This window comes from Camarhynchus parvulus, chromosome 3 (assembly GCF_901933205.1).
Source record: "Camarhynchus parvulus chromosome 3, STF_HiC, whole genome shotgun sequence".
NCBI lineage: Eukaryota > Metazoa > Chordata > Aves > Passeriformes > Thraupidae > Camarhynchus > Camarhynchus parvulus.
In genome coordinates this window covers 54669836-54683534 of record NC_044573.1, presented here as the reverse complement: position 1 = coordinate 54683534, position 13699 = coordinate 54669836, and the positions used below count along the sequence as shown (strand labels likewise).

General features: G+C 42.5%; 1 protein-coding gene across 2 annotated transcripts; it reads left to right on the top strand.

The window, feature by feature from the left end:
* Positions 1-6298: 6298 nt before the first annotated feature.
* VIP (vasoactive intestinal peptide) lies at positions 6299-13428 on the top strand. Of its 2 annotated transcripts, XM_030945414.1 has the most exons (7): positions 6299-6441; positions 6880-7001; positions 8469-8609; positions 8994-9098; positions 10587-10706; positions 11344-11452; positions 12834-13428. In XM_030945414.1, exons 2-7 carry the CDS (start codon positions 6889-6891, stop codon positions 12840-12842), a joined length of 597 nt encoding a protein of 198 aa, XP_030801274.1. In that variant the 5' UTR covers positions 6299-6441; positions 6880-6888; the 3' UTR covers positions 12843-13428. The 2 variants fall into 2 exon arrangements, with proteins under 2 accessions (XP_030801274.1, XP_030801275.1); XM_030945415.1 differs by lacking the exon at positions 8994-9098 and having other exon boundaries at positions 12834-13122.
* The last annotated feature ends 271 nt before the right edge of the window (positions 13429-13699 follow it).

Genomic DNA, 13699 nt, shown 5'->3' with positions numbered 1-13699 from the left:
GTTCATTACCATACTTGAGTTAATTGTCCAGTTGCAGTTTTAGCCCATGAAGTCCCATCCTTCTTGTCTTTCTCTCTTCAGTCCTTTGTCATTTATGCTCGTGGGCCAGAAATTTGGATCAGTTATCCTTGGGTCCCAGCTATAGAAGGAACTGTTTTGTCTACCTACTCTGTGAAGAGAGCTAACCGTCCCCTAATATGAAGCTCAGAATTACACATTAAGCAGTACAGAACCTGAAAAACATAAAAGCTAAAACCTAAGGCATCTGTACAGGAATTAGTTAAGGAGGCAAAGAGACTTCTAACAGCTTGCCTGCATCTGCAGATGCTCTCCTTGTCATTAGCATCATTAGTTTCCCAAGGAAGCTTGGATTCCCCAAGATCCTGATAAACTTGCAGACTACATAAGGTGACTGTCAATAGTGAATCACAGTGAGATAAGGCACCCTAGGCAGGTTTGGTCTCAGATTTCTAAATTTTGAAATCCACTATGGCACTGTTTATGGGTTTTACATTTAACAGATAATCCAAATGGATTCTGGAGGTTATTTCTATTCTGCATTCCTTTTGTGCAGGTAGAAACAAGAGGACTTCCATAAGGTCCCATCCTGTAGGACACTTCACAGGCCTCAGAGCAGGGGGAAAATGTAGGGACATGGGTTTGAAAGATTGTTCTTAGTATCTGTTTAGATAATTAGATATTATCTTAGAGATATTTACACATGTAAGAACATCATAAAAAATAAAGTAATTTTTCAAAGGTTCACCATAGAAAATCCAGTTTTGTATATCCAAAACCATGAAGAAAAGAGCTGGGTAAAAATGAATGGGAAATTCAGACTGAATGTTATGACATCTAAAATACACATTCTTGTCACATACAAAGGTTATTTTAGATTTTCTAAGAAGAAGATTGGGTTGGAGTAGCTGGAGGAGGACGGAAACATACCTGGTAATGAAAGAATCATCTGATCCTTAGCTGAAATTTGAATAATATAACTGTGCTGATAGAAATAGGGCATATTTCAGAGAGCTTGTTCAAAACAAAGAATACAACATGACCAAACCGGAAACTAATTTTCTTCCTGACAAACTTTGGATTACCATGTGGTTTTCTGGGCTTTAAGGGAAACGGAAACCTTTTGAACAAGTCAGGTGAAACATTAGGAGGAGATTGCTTTGAAAGAAAACCAGATATGTTAAAGCTCCTGTTAAAGCTTGCATAGTCACAGATCCTCCTGTGGTATGAGTGCAGAATACATGTGTCTGATAGTGAGAGGAGGATGGCAAAAACATCACATCCATGCTAAAGAATGAGAAGGAATTTGAACTGACACTTCTAGGACAGCTGCATATCATGAGGCAGATGGACATGAAGCAGTAGTCCAAGCACATACCAGATAACATAAGCATATGCAGAACAAAATATCATCCCAAACCACTTTGGAGTCTTTGAGAGAAGCTGAGATTGCATTCTGGGGTGAAGGAGTAGAGATATGAAAACACAGAACTATACTAGAAGCATTAGGAGTTTTCCCAGATAACATCCCAGGCAAGGGGGAAAGAACCTTGTAAATATCACAGTATTCAGCAGCTCTCTTGCATGCCTTTTGCTCATCATTACACCTATTCAGAAGTTTTAACCAAGTAGGTCTCTGACATGGATGATGGTGATATACCCAGACATACAAATGCAAGCAGTAGAAGTCTGTTTGGGAGTCATGGGCATAATCCAAATGCTCCAGTGATTTTGAAAGGTGGTTTGGAAAATTGTTAGCCCACATAGATTAATAATGCAAAGGTACCACCTGGAACAGGAGGAACTTGTTCAAGTGGTGTAGGCAGTATCATGTTTGTTAATACAATTCACATGTTGCAGGAGTTTGCTTCAGTTGATAACTCTGTTCTGAGGATCCAAACTTTTGACCTGAAAGCAGGACTCAAAAAGGGTGAGAAAGGAAATGAAGGCTCCCCTGTTCCACCTGTGACCCTCCCACAGCTTGGGATCTGAGGAGACAAGAACTATTCTCCTGAATGTTTCTGTTGCAGAAGGCAACTCATGAGTTTTTAATTTAAAAATATTTGTCTGTGTTTTATTCTGCTTGGCATTACATTTCTGAGTCTGCAGAACTCACTCAGGCTAAAGGTATGTGGATTGTATTTCTGTAATAAAACTTACCTAAAAGAACAAACGGATGGTTTTCTCCTTATTTTTTCTGAGAAGCATTCAGAGACAGCTGCAAAGAAAGTGATGCTGGAAAAAGTTTCAGCATTTTCCTTTCAGCATTTCATCCATTTTTTCAAACCAGGTGATATTGAGGAATATGAATATTTATGAGAGTGGGATCCAGCAGCGCAACATGATGCTGAAAGCAGATATTGGAGAATATGCTAATCATGTCATTAAAATATTAGAGAAGGCCAGGTTAGTTTATCAATTTTTAGTCATATTTTTTATTCTTCATACACAGCTTCTTGAATTTTCATGTTATCCCTTTTGTGAAAGTTGAAAAAGCTGTTCTGTTAGCTGCTGACTAGTAGTGCACCATCTGTTCTATAAGCTCTAAAAACTCATGGATCAATGTGCTGTGGCTATGGGATCAAAGGCAGAGTTTCTGAAGTCATCCACAGCAACATGAGCTGTAATGCACAGGGGACATTCTGCTAACCCAATGATTCGTAAGAGAGAGCTCATGAGTCAGTAGAAGTTTCCTTTTCTGATAGAATATGAAAGTCCTAAAACAAGTCTCTTAGTATTTTTATCTCTTTTTTTTCCCAAACAAAATGCTAATTCTATTTCTGATGTAATTCTCTTTTTCAAATACAATTACATGATAAATTTGGTAAATGCTAAGCAGGTCCTTCATAGAACTAAGCTGGTTTCTCTCTTCTAAGGATTTGGCTTTAAGAGATTTTTAGCACATCAATTTCAGAACAGTTTTACATGCTAAAAATAGTTACCAAATCTGACTAACAAACCTTAGAACTCCCGAATTTCTTTCCCCAAATGATTTTAGGTAATACTTGATTTATGTACATTGCACAGCTTTGTATACAAATGGTAAGACAAACTTTCAGAAAACTTTTGCTCTTTGGTCCATCTTGTCTAATTGGTTTTCCATCGTTGCTAAATATTGCAATTTTATAATTGTAACTTTTTTGATTTTAATATAATTGTAATTTTTTTTGTTTTATTAAGTGGAACATTAAAGAAGAAATTGAAGCAAAAATGGAGAGTAATCAAAAGATATTTGGTAACACATCAAATAAAGATAAAAGTTTCAGTAAATGTGAGGGTGCTGTGCATCAGGTTTCCTGTAAAAACCACTAAAAAATACTTGATTTCCCAGGAGTTGCCTGTATTTAATTATTATCCTGGAGATGCTCTTGAGCACTATTTTCTACCAAGTGACACTTCCCTGAAAGGGCACAGGTTTTGTACTACAAAACAGTGGAAGCTACCATCCAAAAAGTGTTCATCTGCCTAGATCTTGGAGGACTTACTTAGGACATCAGTGGAAAAGGGTCTTTTCTCCATCTGTGTGTTTATAAAGAATTATTTTTCTTTTAATGACTGACTCTTATCAAATGTTGAAATAATAGTGCATGTAAGCTTCGGGGGGAAAAAAAAAATTGGAAATGTTAGAATTTGGATTGCCATCCCAAACCCTTGTCAGTCATCCCAAGCCAACCTCCTTCAATGAAATGTGAGGAAGGACTAAGGAGAAAGGGGGAGATGGCATCTCTTCTTTAGTTTGTCTTCAAGAAGAGGAGATGGTACCTTGCAACAGGATGCTGAAGGGAAATGAGGCAGTTGTTAGTGCAACTGAAGGGTGCTTGGGGCATTTGGGGCCAATTCAAAGCTCCACTGGAGACTTCCTGAGTAAACAAGAGGAACGACTCGATCCCCCTATGACTCAGTTTCTTTCCTATAGAATAGGGAAAATAAATGATATTGTAAGATTAGATGCATTGCAGATTTCTCAGATCATTAAGGGAGCCCTAAAGAGGTTTCTTTATCAGCACTGTCATCCCTAGAGAGGTTCTGAGGCCGCTTTAGCCGGCCCGGCAGCATGTTGTCCAACCCAGTGTGCTACCTGCAAAAACAAAAGTTACAGCAAACCAGATTCACCAGGTACGGTGTGGAAGGGTGCAGTGTGGTACATCACAGCCCCAAATGGTTCAGTATGGTAAGAATGCCCTGATTCGTCAGCGATTCTCCAATTTTTAGCCTTCTCAGAGCCCGCAGCCACCCATACTGCACATACATAGCAACTGACAGCAGACTTATTCTTCACGCATCCCTCAGACTGAGTTGCCTGCTCCCGTCCTCCCTGCCAGGGACCGCAGTCCGCAGGACTCCTGCGAGACCCTCTCTACAGGCTGCGCTAGCTCAGGCTTGCTAGCGCTAGAAGGAAACTTTCTTCTCCGCTTCCTGCTGCCAGCAGCGTTTGGCTTTTCCCGCAGCGGCGCCCTCGGTGGGAGCGGGACTGAGGAGGAGGAGGAGGAGGAGGAGAGGGGCTGGGAACTGGGCTGAGGAGCGGGAGCGAGGGCAGCCGCGGCCCCCTCGAACCCGCCCTGGCCGCGGGGTCCCGGTGCAGCCTCCCCTCGTCGCTCTCCGCTCCAGGCCAGGAGACCGGGCAACAGCAGACTTCGCAGTGCCCCAGCCACGCGTCCCTGCGCCACCCAGGAGATGGCTTTCCCCTTCCTCTCTCCTCCTGTGAGTAGCTGAGTGAAGACCACCGCGCTTCCCCAGGTCGTACACACTGCACAACGCCTATGCGCCCTAGCCGGGATATTTCTGAAGTGAGGAGATTACGGTGCCATTGATGCTCATCCCGCCATTCCGGAGTAGAATAGCTCCTTCGACCCCTAGTTATGTAGTAACAAGGGGAAAATTTCCTGAAATTAGACTACTGCAGGAACTCTGGTTTTAGTCACAGCTGTCATCCGAGAAACAAATTTCCAGGCATTTTTAATCTAATTCACTTATTCTTTATGTAACTGAATTAGAAAATGTGATTAAGCATCGCAGAATCTTCGGCATTGAGCCTGCCTAACCTTTAGTGAAACATGAAACAGAAAAACTTATTAGAAGTAAGAAGAAATGGTGAAATCGTCTGTATGGATTTGGTACAATCGTTACCTACCGAGTAGGAGAATTAGAGGCACAAAAACTCAAGAAAAAAGCAAAACAAAGCAAAAAAAAAGTGGATTATGATCTTTACAGCTGAAATTCTTCCGCGATTGTTTAGCAAGTATTTCAGGGCAGGCATGGAAAAGACACGGTGGGATACTGAAGAGGTGCTTGCTGCAGCAGCACCGTCCTCCTGGCCCGCCCGCGGGTCCCACGCCCACTTCCCCTGTGTTTCTTTCTCTGCTGCCCTCAGATCTCTTTGAGGCAGGGAAAATTCGAAGGAGAAAAATCAAAGGCTTGAAACCGATTCTCCCTTGCTGTGGCATCCCCGAGGTTTGGGCTTAAGACACCTTAGAAGGAAGAGCTGATCCCCCACCTGCTCAGGGGGGTTTAACATACGCTCCTCCAGCCGCGCTCCCTGCGCGCCCGCGCGGCGGAACCGTCACAAGCACCGCCGTGCTCGGCTGCACCAAGAGGCGCTTGGATGTGGGGCTTAATGCGTGTTCCACGTACACGCACTCAGTTTAAACAAGATAGCGAAGAGTAGACCCCGACCCCTGCTAAAATCAAACTAAAACCCGTAGGAAATTTTGTTTTTCAGACCAGCCCCCTGCGCACCTCGGGCGGGAACCCCCATCAGGGACTTGCATGTGCCAGGGACGGAGAGGGACCAGCTTAGCACGGAAACACTGCCGAGGGGCTAGGGAAAGGAGCAACCCCGCGGCGCGGAAGGGGCTCCTCAGGGAAGCACGGGGGCTGGGAGAGTGTGGGCTGGGAGCGGTGGGTCCCGGAGAGCGCAGCCACCTTCGCTCCGGCTATCCCGGGTGCGGGCAGGGATGCGCGGTGTGGCGCGCCCGCAGAGCCCGACGGCCGCCTGCTCTCCCGCCTGGCGAGGCGGAATCACCCCTCCGACGGGGCTCCGCTCCTCCAAAACTATGTCATTAACATAAATCAAATAATGGCCGAGGGGGTGAGGGGGAGGGGGAAGAGGTACGCGACTGCTCATGTGTTAAATATAAGTCTCTGACTGTCCTGAACAAAGCGACCGTCCCCTTGGGAAGGGTGACGTCTCTCCAGTAACGTGATTGCTTCTTCGGAAGCAGAAACGTGTAAACGCTATAAAACGCGGTGGCGCGGCGGGCAGCTCAGAGCGTGCGGCGAGACGGAGCCCTCCTCTTCATCCTCCTCCTCCTCGCCCTCTGCTGCCGCCGCCCCGGCAGCCGCGCAGCGGAGCAGGGCGCACTCCCCCAGCACCGCTCCGCTCCGCGCCCGCCCAGCCAGACGGACAGACGGACTCGCGGCTCCGTGAGTAACTTTCTCCCCGCCACAGTGGCAACTTCCCGGCGCCTGAGGAACCATGTCCCCGTCCCGTAGCCTCGCTCCTCTTCGCCCCTCCCGGACCTGCAGGGAAGCCATCCCGGCCGTCGGGGAGCGGGGAGAGATTCTGAAAGCCCGGAGCAGCCGGGGCGGGACTCTCTCTTGATACCGCTTAAGTCGCTGAGCCCCGGGCACCGCTGCCCCTCGCACCGGGCCGGGGGTCGCCTTCGGGGATGCCAGCTCTCCCTGACCGCGCGCAGCTCCCCCGCCACCGCAACCCCGCTGGCCGGTGGCGTCTTTCGGGACAGGGACCGGGGTTGGAAGCGAGGCCGGGGCAGTCGCTCGGCGGCCCGAGGCGAAGTCCCGCTGCCAGCGGGTGCGGGCGGGCCGGGTCGGAGGGTGACGGCTGCGCTCTTCCCTCCGCAGGTGGCGGCCATGGAGCACCGCGGCGCCTCCCCGCTCCTCCTCGCCCTCGCCCTCCTCAGCGCCCTCTGCTGGCGGGCGCGGGCGTTGCCCCCGCGGGGCGCCGCCTTCCCTCCCGTCCCGCGGTAAGGCCGCGCTCCGCGTTCCGCTCCGCGCCCCTCCGCCCGCAGGGACCTGCCCAGCCCCGGCTGCTGCCGAAGGGGCTGTGAGAAGCGCCGCTCCTCCGCTGCGCCCTCCCGAGGGAGGCTTATGCGGCGCTCGCCGTCGGGTGTTAGCCCGGCATCGGGCGGTGCGCGGGGTCCCCGCGGCGAGGCTGCGGTCAGGCGGTCCCGGCCGGTGCCCGCCGAACCCACCCGGTGAAAGCCCCCGGGACACGCACGCAGCTCCCGAGGCGGCTGCAGCAGCGCTGCCCCACGGGCTGGGTCGCGGTGACCGCGGTGTGCGCGGGGGCGGACGCGATGTGGGTCACGGTGAGCCCTGGGACGGCTCCGTGGGGACAGGGCGGAGGGCAGGTTGGTACCTCTGCGGGCTTCGGCCGGTTGAAGGTGCTGTTAGTGGTCCAGCTGAATTAAATCAGATGGCAGAACGGTCCAGTTTGTATTTTGGTAAGAGGAAATAAAGGGTAGAAGGACCAATGAAAAACAGGCAAAAAAGCACTGACTGACTTCCAAAAGGTGTGACTTGAGCCTGTTCGTTTTACACAGCAGCTTTGCACCTTTTTTTTACCAGATAGAAGACTTACATGAATCAGACATATAAATGGTGCTGAAGGTGACTTTAAAATTACAAGGACTTAAGTCTATCTTAGTTTTAGTATGTGACTTTTGCATGTCATCACACGCAGGGATTTCCTACAATGATTTCCTTGTCTGCCACAGAATATCAGAGCAGCCAGAAGGAATGATGCCAAACCACTGCTATGCAGTCAGACTGCCCTTGATAAAATATGACACTTCATAAGAAATTGCAGTTTACGAAAATGTGAAGTAACTGTACATCAGTTTATACAGAGCAATTGCCATGATACATTTGAAGAGATTAAAAGATATTTTGTCTTCTAACATGAGAGAATAAAAACATGTAGAGATACATGACTGCACTTTTTATTTAGTTTGAAGTTCTTGGTGTATTTGCTTTCTTTGGAGAAGGCCTAAGAACCGTTTCATTCTGCATTTCAATGCACATCTTATATCTTAACTGTGAGGTAAGTACGTCACAGGAGCAGTTTTCACTTTGGTGTGGAGGCTGTTAATTTCATCCATCATTTATACAAAATGCAGTTGTTAGGAAAAGCTTCACAGTTGTCACTTGTACTGTGATTGTCATACATTATGCACTGGAATAAATTGCGTTCAGTGACAACATTTATCTAGAAAATATGAATTTGAGAGAAGGATCTGTTATGTCAATTAGTCTACAATTAAGCATGGATTCTACCTGAGAGTGATTTTTGAATTATCCAGATTTCTTTTAAATGCCTTACCAATGAAAGTAGGTAGATGTGCATTTTGATACAAACCAGAATGTTATCTCTAGTAAAGTGTCTCATGTCCTCAGCTAGCTGTACTCTACACGGTTTCTTTCTCCAACAGATTGGGAAACAGAATGTCATTTGATGGAGCCAGTGAACCTGACCATGCCCATGGGTCATTAAAGTCAGAATCAGATATTTTGCAGAACACACTACCTGAAAATGAGAAATTCTATTTTGATCTGTCCAGAATTATTGATAGGTGAGTTTCTTTATTATCATAAATACAAAAGATGATGGACTACTTGATTTCTGCCAAAAAAATCATTCACATTTTCAAACTGAGATAAGGAAAGGAAGACTCAGTTATAGAAGAAAATCCCACAGCCGCTGCTTGAATAGTGGTAGCAGTAGGGATGTCGGCAGAACTGTTGATTGTATTACCATTCTGGCATGATGAATGCTTTCACTTTCCAGGAAGGAGTAAAAAGTATATTGTGAAAATCTGAAAGTTATTTTATGAAATTAGTTCCCTTTTATATGTACAATAGTTAAATTTAGGAAAGCAGTATGTTTGCAAAATGAACATTATCAAAATTTTATGAACCCAGGCTGTATTGTAGAGTTTATTTATTGTCCATTTCAGAAATGCAAGGCATGCTGATGGAATTTTCACCAGTGTCTACAGCCATCTTTTGGCTAAACTTGCTGTGAAGAGATATCTGCATTCGCTTATTAGAAAACGAGTTAGGTGAGGTGACACATTAGGTAGATTTTTTTCCTAGCTGGCTTTATTGGAAATTTTTTTACCCTTCTGTACTCAAGGTCTCCTTTTTGTGATTTAGAGGTACCAAAAGAGAAGCCTATATAATTGTGGGGGAGCTGAAAATCCTATATAAGTATTTAGTGATATTACTAAATGAGAATGTTACTATTTATTTCTGACAGAGCTGTGAGAGGTAGAGCAACAGACACTGCACAGAGCATGGATAAAGTATACTGGGAATATTAGAATGATTATCATGCCAAATTGCTAATTGTTTTCTTCGGAAGTGTTTTTACTAGCTTGGTGGATGAGTGGCAAAAGTAAATACAAAGTGATTGATTACTCAGTACTTAACAACAGGGAAATACACAATGAAATCAATAAATGATTGGTTTATAGTGAAAATGTAAAGGTATAGGGGTTTTTTCTGCTGTCGAACACATTGACAGATGTTTGTGAGATCTGTATTGCAGCAGAATTCAAAAAATGAGGCAAATTTATAGACTAGAGGTCTGGATGCAACTTCCGGACCAATACACCAATAAACTAATGGGCACAGCGTGCTGGGTAGAATCACTGTATAGTTCCCTTGTTTTCAAATCCATAAACAGCAACTGTGAGCCACTGTGGCAATACCACTGAGTGCCTACTTCATATGCTCAAAAGCCGAGTGAAAATCAGGTCCTTCATTTATGTCAGTGCTGCCTTTGTTCCAGAACATACAGTTCCAGTTTCTCATATGCTGTAAACTAACTTAGACCATTTAAAATAGAATACCCTGATATTTCCCAATATTGTGCATGTAGAAAAGACCTCCAGGTTTGGCTTTCACAATGTGTGTTTTGTCTTCTGAAACCTTAGAAGAAGCATTTATAGCTACTTATGTGATGCTCCACTCTACCTTTCCTCAGTGGCAGACTCCACCTCCACTGAGTTCAACGCGAACAGTGATGAGGTCCTTTAAGAGCTTATTGCAACTTAAACCAGGTTGTACCTTGGCATTGTACTGAAATATATTCACACAAATTATAGAAATTGGAATAAAATCTGTTTATTAAAAGGTGCAACCTGGGGTGTGAGAACAGGCAGGAGTCATGAAATCCACACTTAACTATTTAATCTGGCAGAACTCCTGGGACAAGGACTTTAGAAATCATTGACTATGTATCCTAATTGCATAGGCCATGATGAATGAGATGAGAAAACAATCAGTGGAAGGTGTTCCCCAAAAGGCTGAATAACAATTTTTGGAATTTGATCCTTGTTATTAAAATACGTAGTAAGCCGTGGAAGCAGTGGCTTTTTTTCAGCAGAAGAAAGATCTGAAGTCATAGATGGAAATGAAAGATTAAATGAAAAATTGATTTTATTAGGCTAATCAACACCATAAAACTTATTTCACCCATTTAATGGTATTTTCTTTTAAACAGATATCGTCTCTTAACTTTTCCTTTGTAATTGTTGTATTGCCAGCTCCCAGGACAGTCCTGTCAAACGCCACTCTGATGCTGTCTTCACCGACAACTACAGCCGCTTTCGAAAGCAGATGGCTGTGAAGAAATACTTAAACTCAGTTTTAACTGGAAAAAGAAGGTACTACAAGAAAGAACATACGTATTCTTTCCATACTTCTATGGCATTAAGACAAAAAAGGTTTATATCCATGTATGTATACAGAGAGACAAACAAAAGGCACTGAATGTTAATGATTTGATAGCATAGTTTATAGCATGGTTTTCAAATACAGGCAACTTTTCTTCCCAGACTGGAACAGACACCACAATCAGAACAGAAGAATAAATAGGAGATGGCATCTGGCAATTTAAAAAATCTTCCAAAAGATTCTTAAATAGTTTTGGTTAGAAAAAATCTTCTTAAAGAAAAAACCCACAGAGCTATGGAACACAAACAACAATTTTATAAAGAAATATATTGAAAATTTTCTTCTCTGTGAACACATGAAATGAAAATTTGAAAATCCCTGAAGGGCTATATGTCCTCATCAGTATATACATTTTTGTAGACCTTGTATTCTGTTTGTATATTCACTCACTTAGACAACTACTTTTAAATATCATGTCTCTATATTTATTAAAAATGCTATTTCATATGTTCTGTAACACTATGGTTTAAAGATAAGAAAATGTGCAGAAGCTACAGTTAGAAGAAGGCTTTGCTTTCTTTGCTATTTCTTCTGAGAGCAATAAAACTTGTTTCTGATCCACAACAGCCAGGAAGAACTAAATCCTGCTAAACTTCGAGATGAAGCAGAACTTCTTGAACCATCCTTTTCAGAAAACTACGATTCTGTAGATGAGCTGCTGAGCCACCTCCCACTGGTGAGATGCCAATATTGTCTTTTCTCTTGCTATCTGTAACTTGATCCATAAAATTACATTATTTGTACATGGAGTGTGGCCTATCAGAAAATCAGGATACTCTAGGAAAGGGAGTCATATTCCATGAAAAGCTTTATATTTCTAATATTTCTTCACTCATTGTGTCTGAATAAAATAATAATTTCAATAATAAGCTTTATGTTACCACATGATTGCTGCTATTGAAAATTCCTAATTAAATGGCACTGTTCATAATGCACCTAACTCGCTTGGGTGTTTCAACCAGTGAGCACTGCAGCATAAAACCAGAAGTGACTGATTTTTAATTACAAAGATGATTATTTCTTCAGAGAACAAACTTAAGAATATTTTTTAAATTAAAAAAAATACTGCAGCTTTTGTTTAACATCTTTTTCATTAGAAAGAAGTTGCCCCTAGAACTAAGAGCATCAGCAAGATGAGCAGTACTCAAGTACTTAAGAAAATACTTGACATGCAAATCTTGCAGTTACTGTTTTCCATTTAGCTACTGTTATTTTTTCTAAAGTCATTCACAATTATTTTCTTTTTAGTTTACTGAAACATAATCCCTTCTACATCAACACTTGCAGGAACAAATATTGAAAGGGTAAGGTAGAAGTGAATTTGGCTTGATATTTTTGAAAATGTATTGTGAAATTGGTGATGGGATAGTTTTTGGCATTCAGCTGTGTCTCAAAAAGTAAGAAGAAAGATTAAAAAGCTATTCTTGAAGATAAAATTTGGAGAAATGTCTTTTCTTGTATCATCCCGAACCACCCATCCCTCTGACCCAAAAAAGAGGTTTCCTTTCAAGACTGAAATATAATAAGAAAATATTCTTTTCCTTTCTGCAAATGTGGCAATTCCTCTAAAGCTCCTGAAGGTTAGAAAGGACATAAACTGCTTATGCATTGAGGAATTAAATAATTTTTAAGCAAAATGATTCTGGAAAGAAATGCTCTCTCTGGGCAAGAATAATGCAAGAAATATGTGCTCTTGGATTTTGCAGCTTTTCAAAGTTCTAGCATTAACGAAGGGAGAAAGAATAGTGGTGCAGCAGGTCGTAGATAAAAACATTTTCAGTCCTTTCCATTTTTATTGACTTTACTGATGAGGCAGATCTACCTGTAGGTGAATCAGTATTGACTGTTACTTGGCATTTTATTGCAGTGCCCAATTGCTAATATAGTGTAGAAAGAGCGACCTGGATTTTGTGTATCCAATTCAAGGATACAGATTTTTTCAAAGTGGGCAATTCTGTGCTGTAGTAACAATTTTAGTGTAATCTGCAGTAACATTTTTAGTCATGCAACTGCTTGCAAAAGTGACTTCTAAAGCACATCTCTCCTTTGCTTTTCAGGACCTCTGAAGGACACCTGATAAAGTCTATGACAAGAACAAGCTATTTTTGAGTTCCACATAGTATTTCAAAGAGATGACTTTAGTCATCAAACCAGAACAAATATGTTGTGAAGTGAAAGTTGTGATATATTTGTTTCTTACGTAATAAAAGTTGATATTTACATTGTAAATATTACTCTAGCATTCTCTACTGAAAGCTGTACATATGGATGCCAGTTTAACTCATAAGAAGTCTGTGAGTCCATATGCTGTAAATCCTTTACTTCAATAAATTCATTTGAAAATGAGTGTGCAGCTGAAAAGAGCCCATCATGACTAATTAATTGGCTTATTTTAGGTGTGTTCCAACTTCAGAAAAACATGTGTAATGATAAGGAAACATTTCTAGATAGCCACATAAAGAACATGTAACAACATGAGGGGAAGAATGTCCAAAGTGTGTAAAACTGCTTTACAAAGATCTCTGAAGGTTATTGCCAAGAAATGCTTTTCTAGCAGTTTACCAAGCAATCAAGCAATCAGAAAAAATTAATAAGAATTTAAAAGTTTTTGACCTCCAGCAGTATCTTTGCTTCTGGTTCTCATTTTTAATATTTCACAGCATATAAATTATATTAAGACCAGAAATGTCTCCTTTATTTTCAGTTGTGTTTCAGATGCTCTGAGGCTGACAAAGCACTAAAAGAATGCAATCTTTTGACTTGTTTGATGCCTAAAGTCATCAGTTATTCTATATTTAATTGTCTGTAGCTTTGATGATTAAACTATTGCTTATATATAAAATAGACCTGAAGACAGTTTACTATTTTTTCAGAATGAATGTAATTTACAGAATATGCAGACAATAAATCATTTTATTATCAT

Coding starts and splice junctions, on each gene's coding strand:
- VIP (XM_030945414.1), top strand. CDS start 6,889: ATGGAGCACCGCGGCGCCTCCCCGCTCCTCCTCGCCCTCGCCCTCCTC. Junction 7,002..8,468: donor GCCTTCCCTCCCGTCCCGCG/GTAAGGCCGCGC, acceptor TTTCTCCAACAG/ATTGGGAAACAGAATGTCAT. Junction 8,610..8,993: donor CTGTCCAGAATTATTGATAG/GTGAGTTTCTTT, acceptor TGTCCATTTCAG/AAATGCAAGGCATGCTGATG.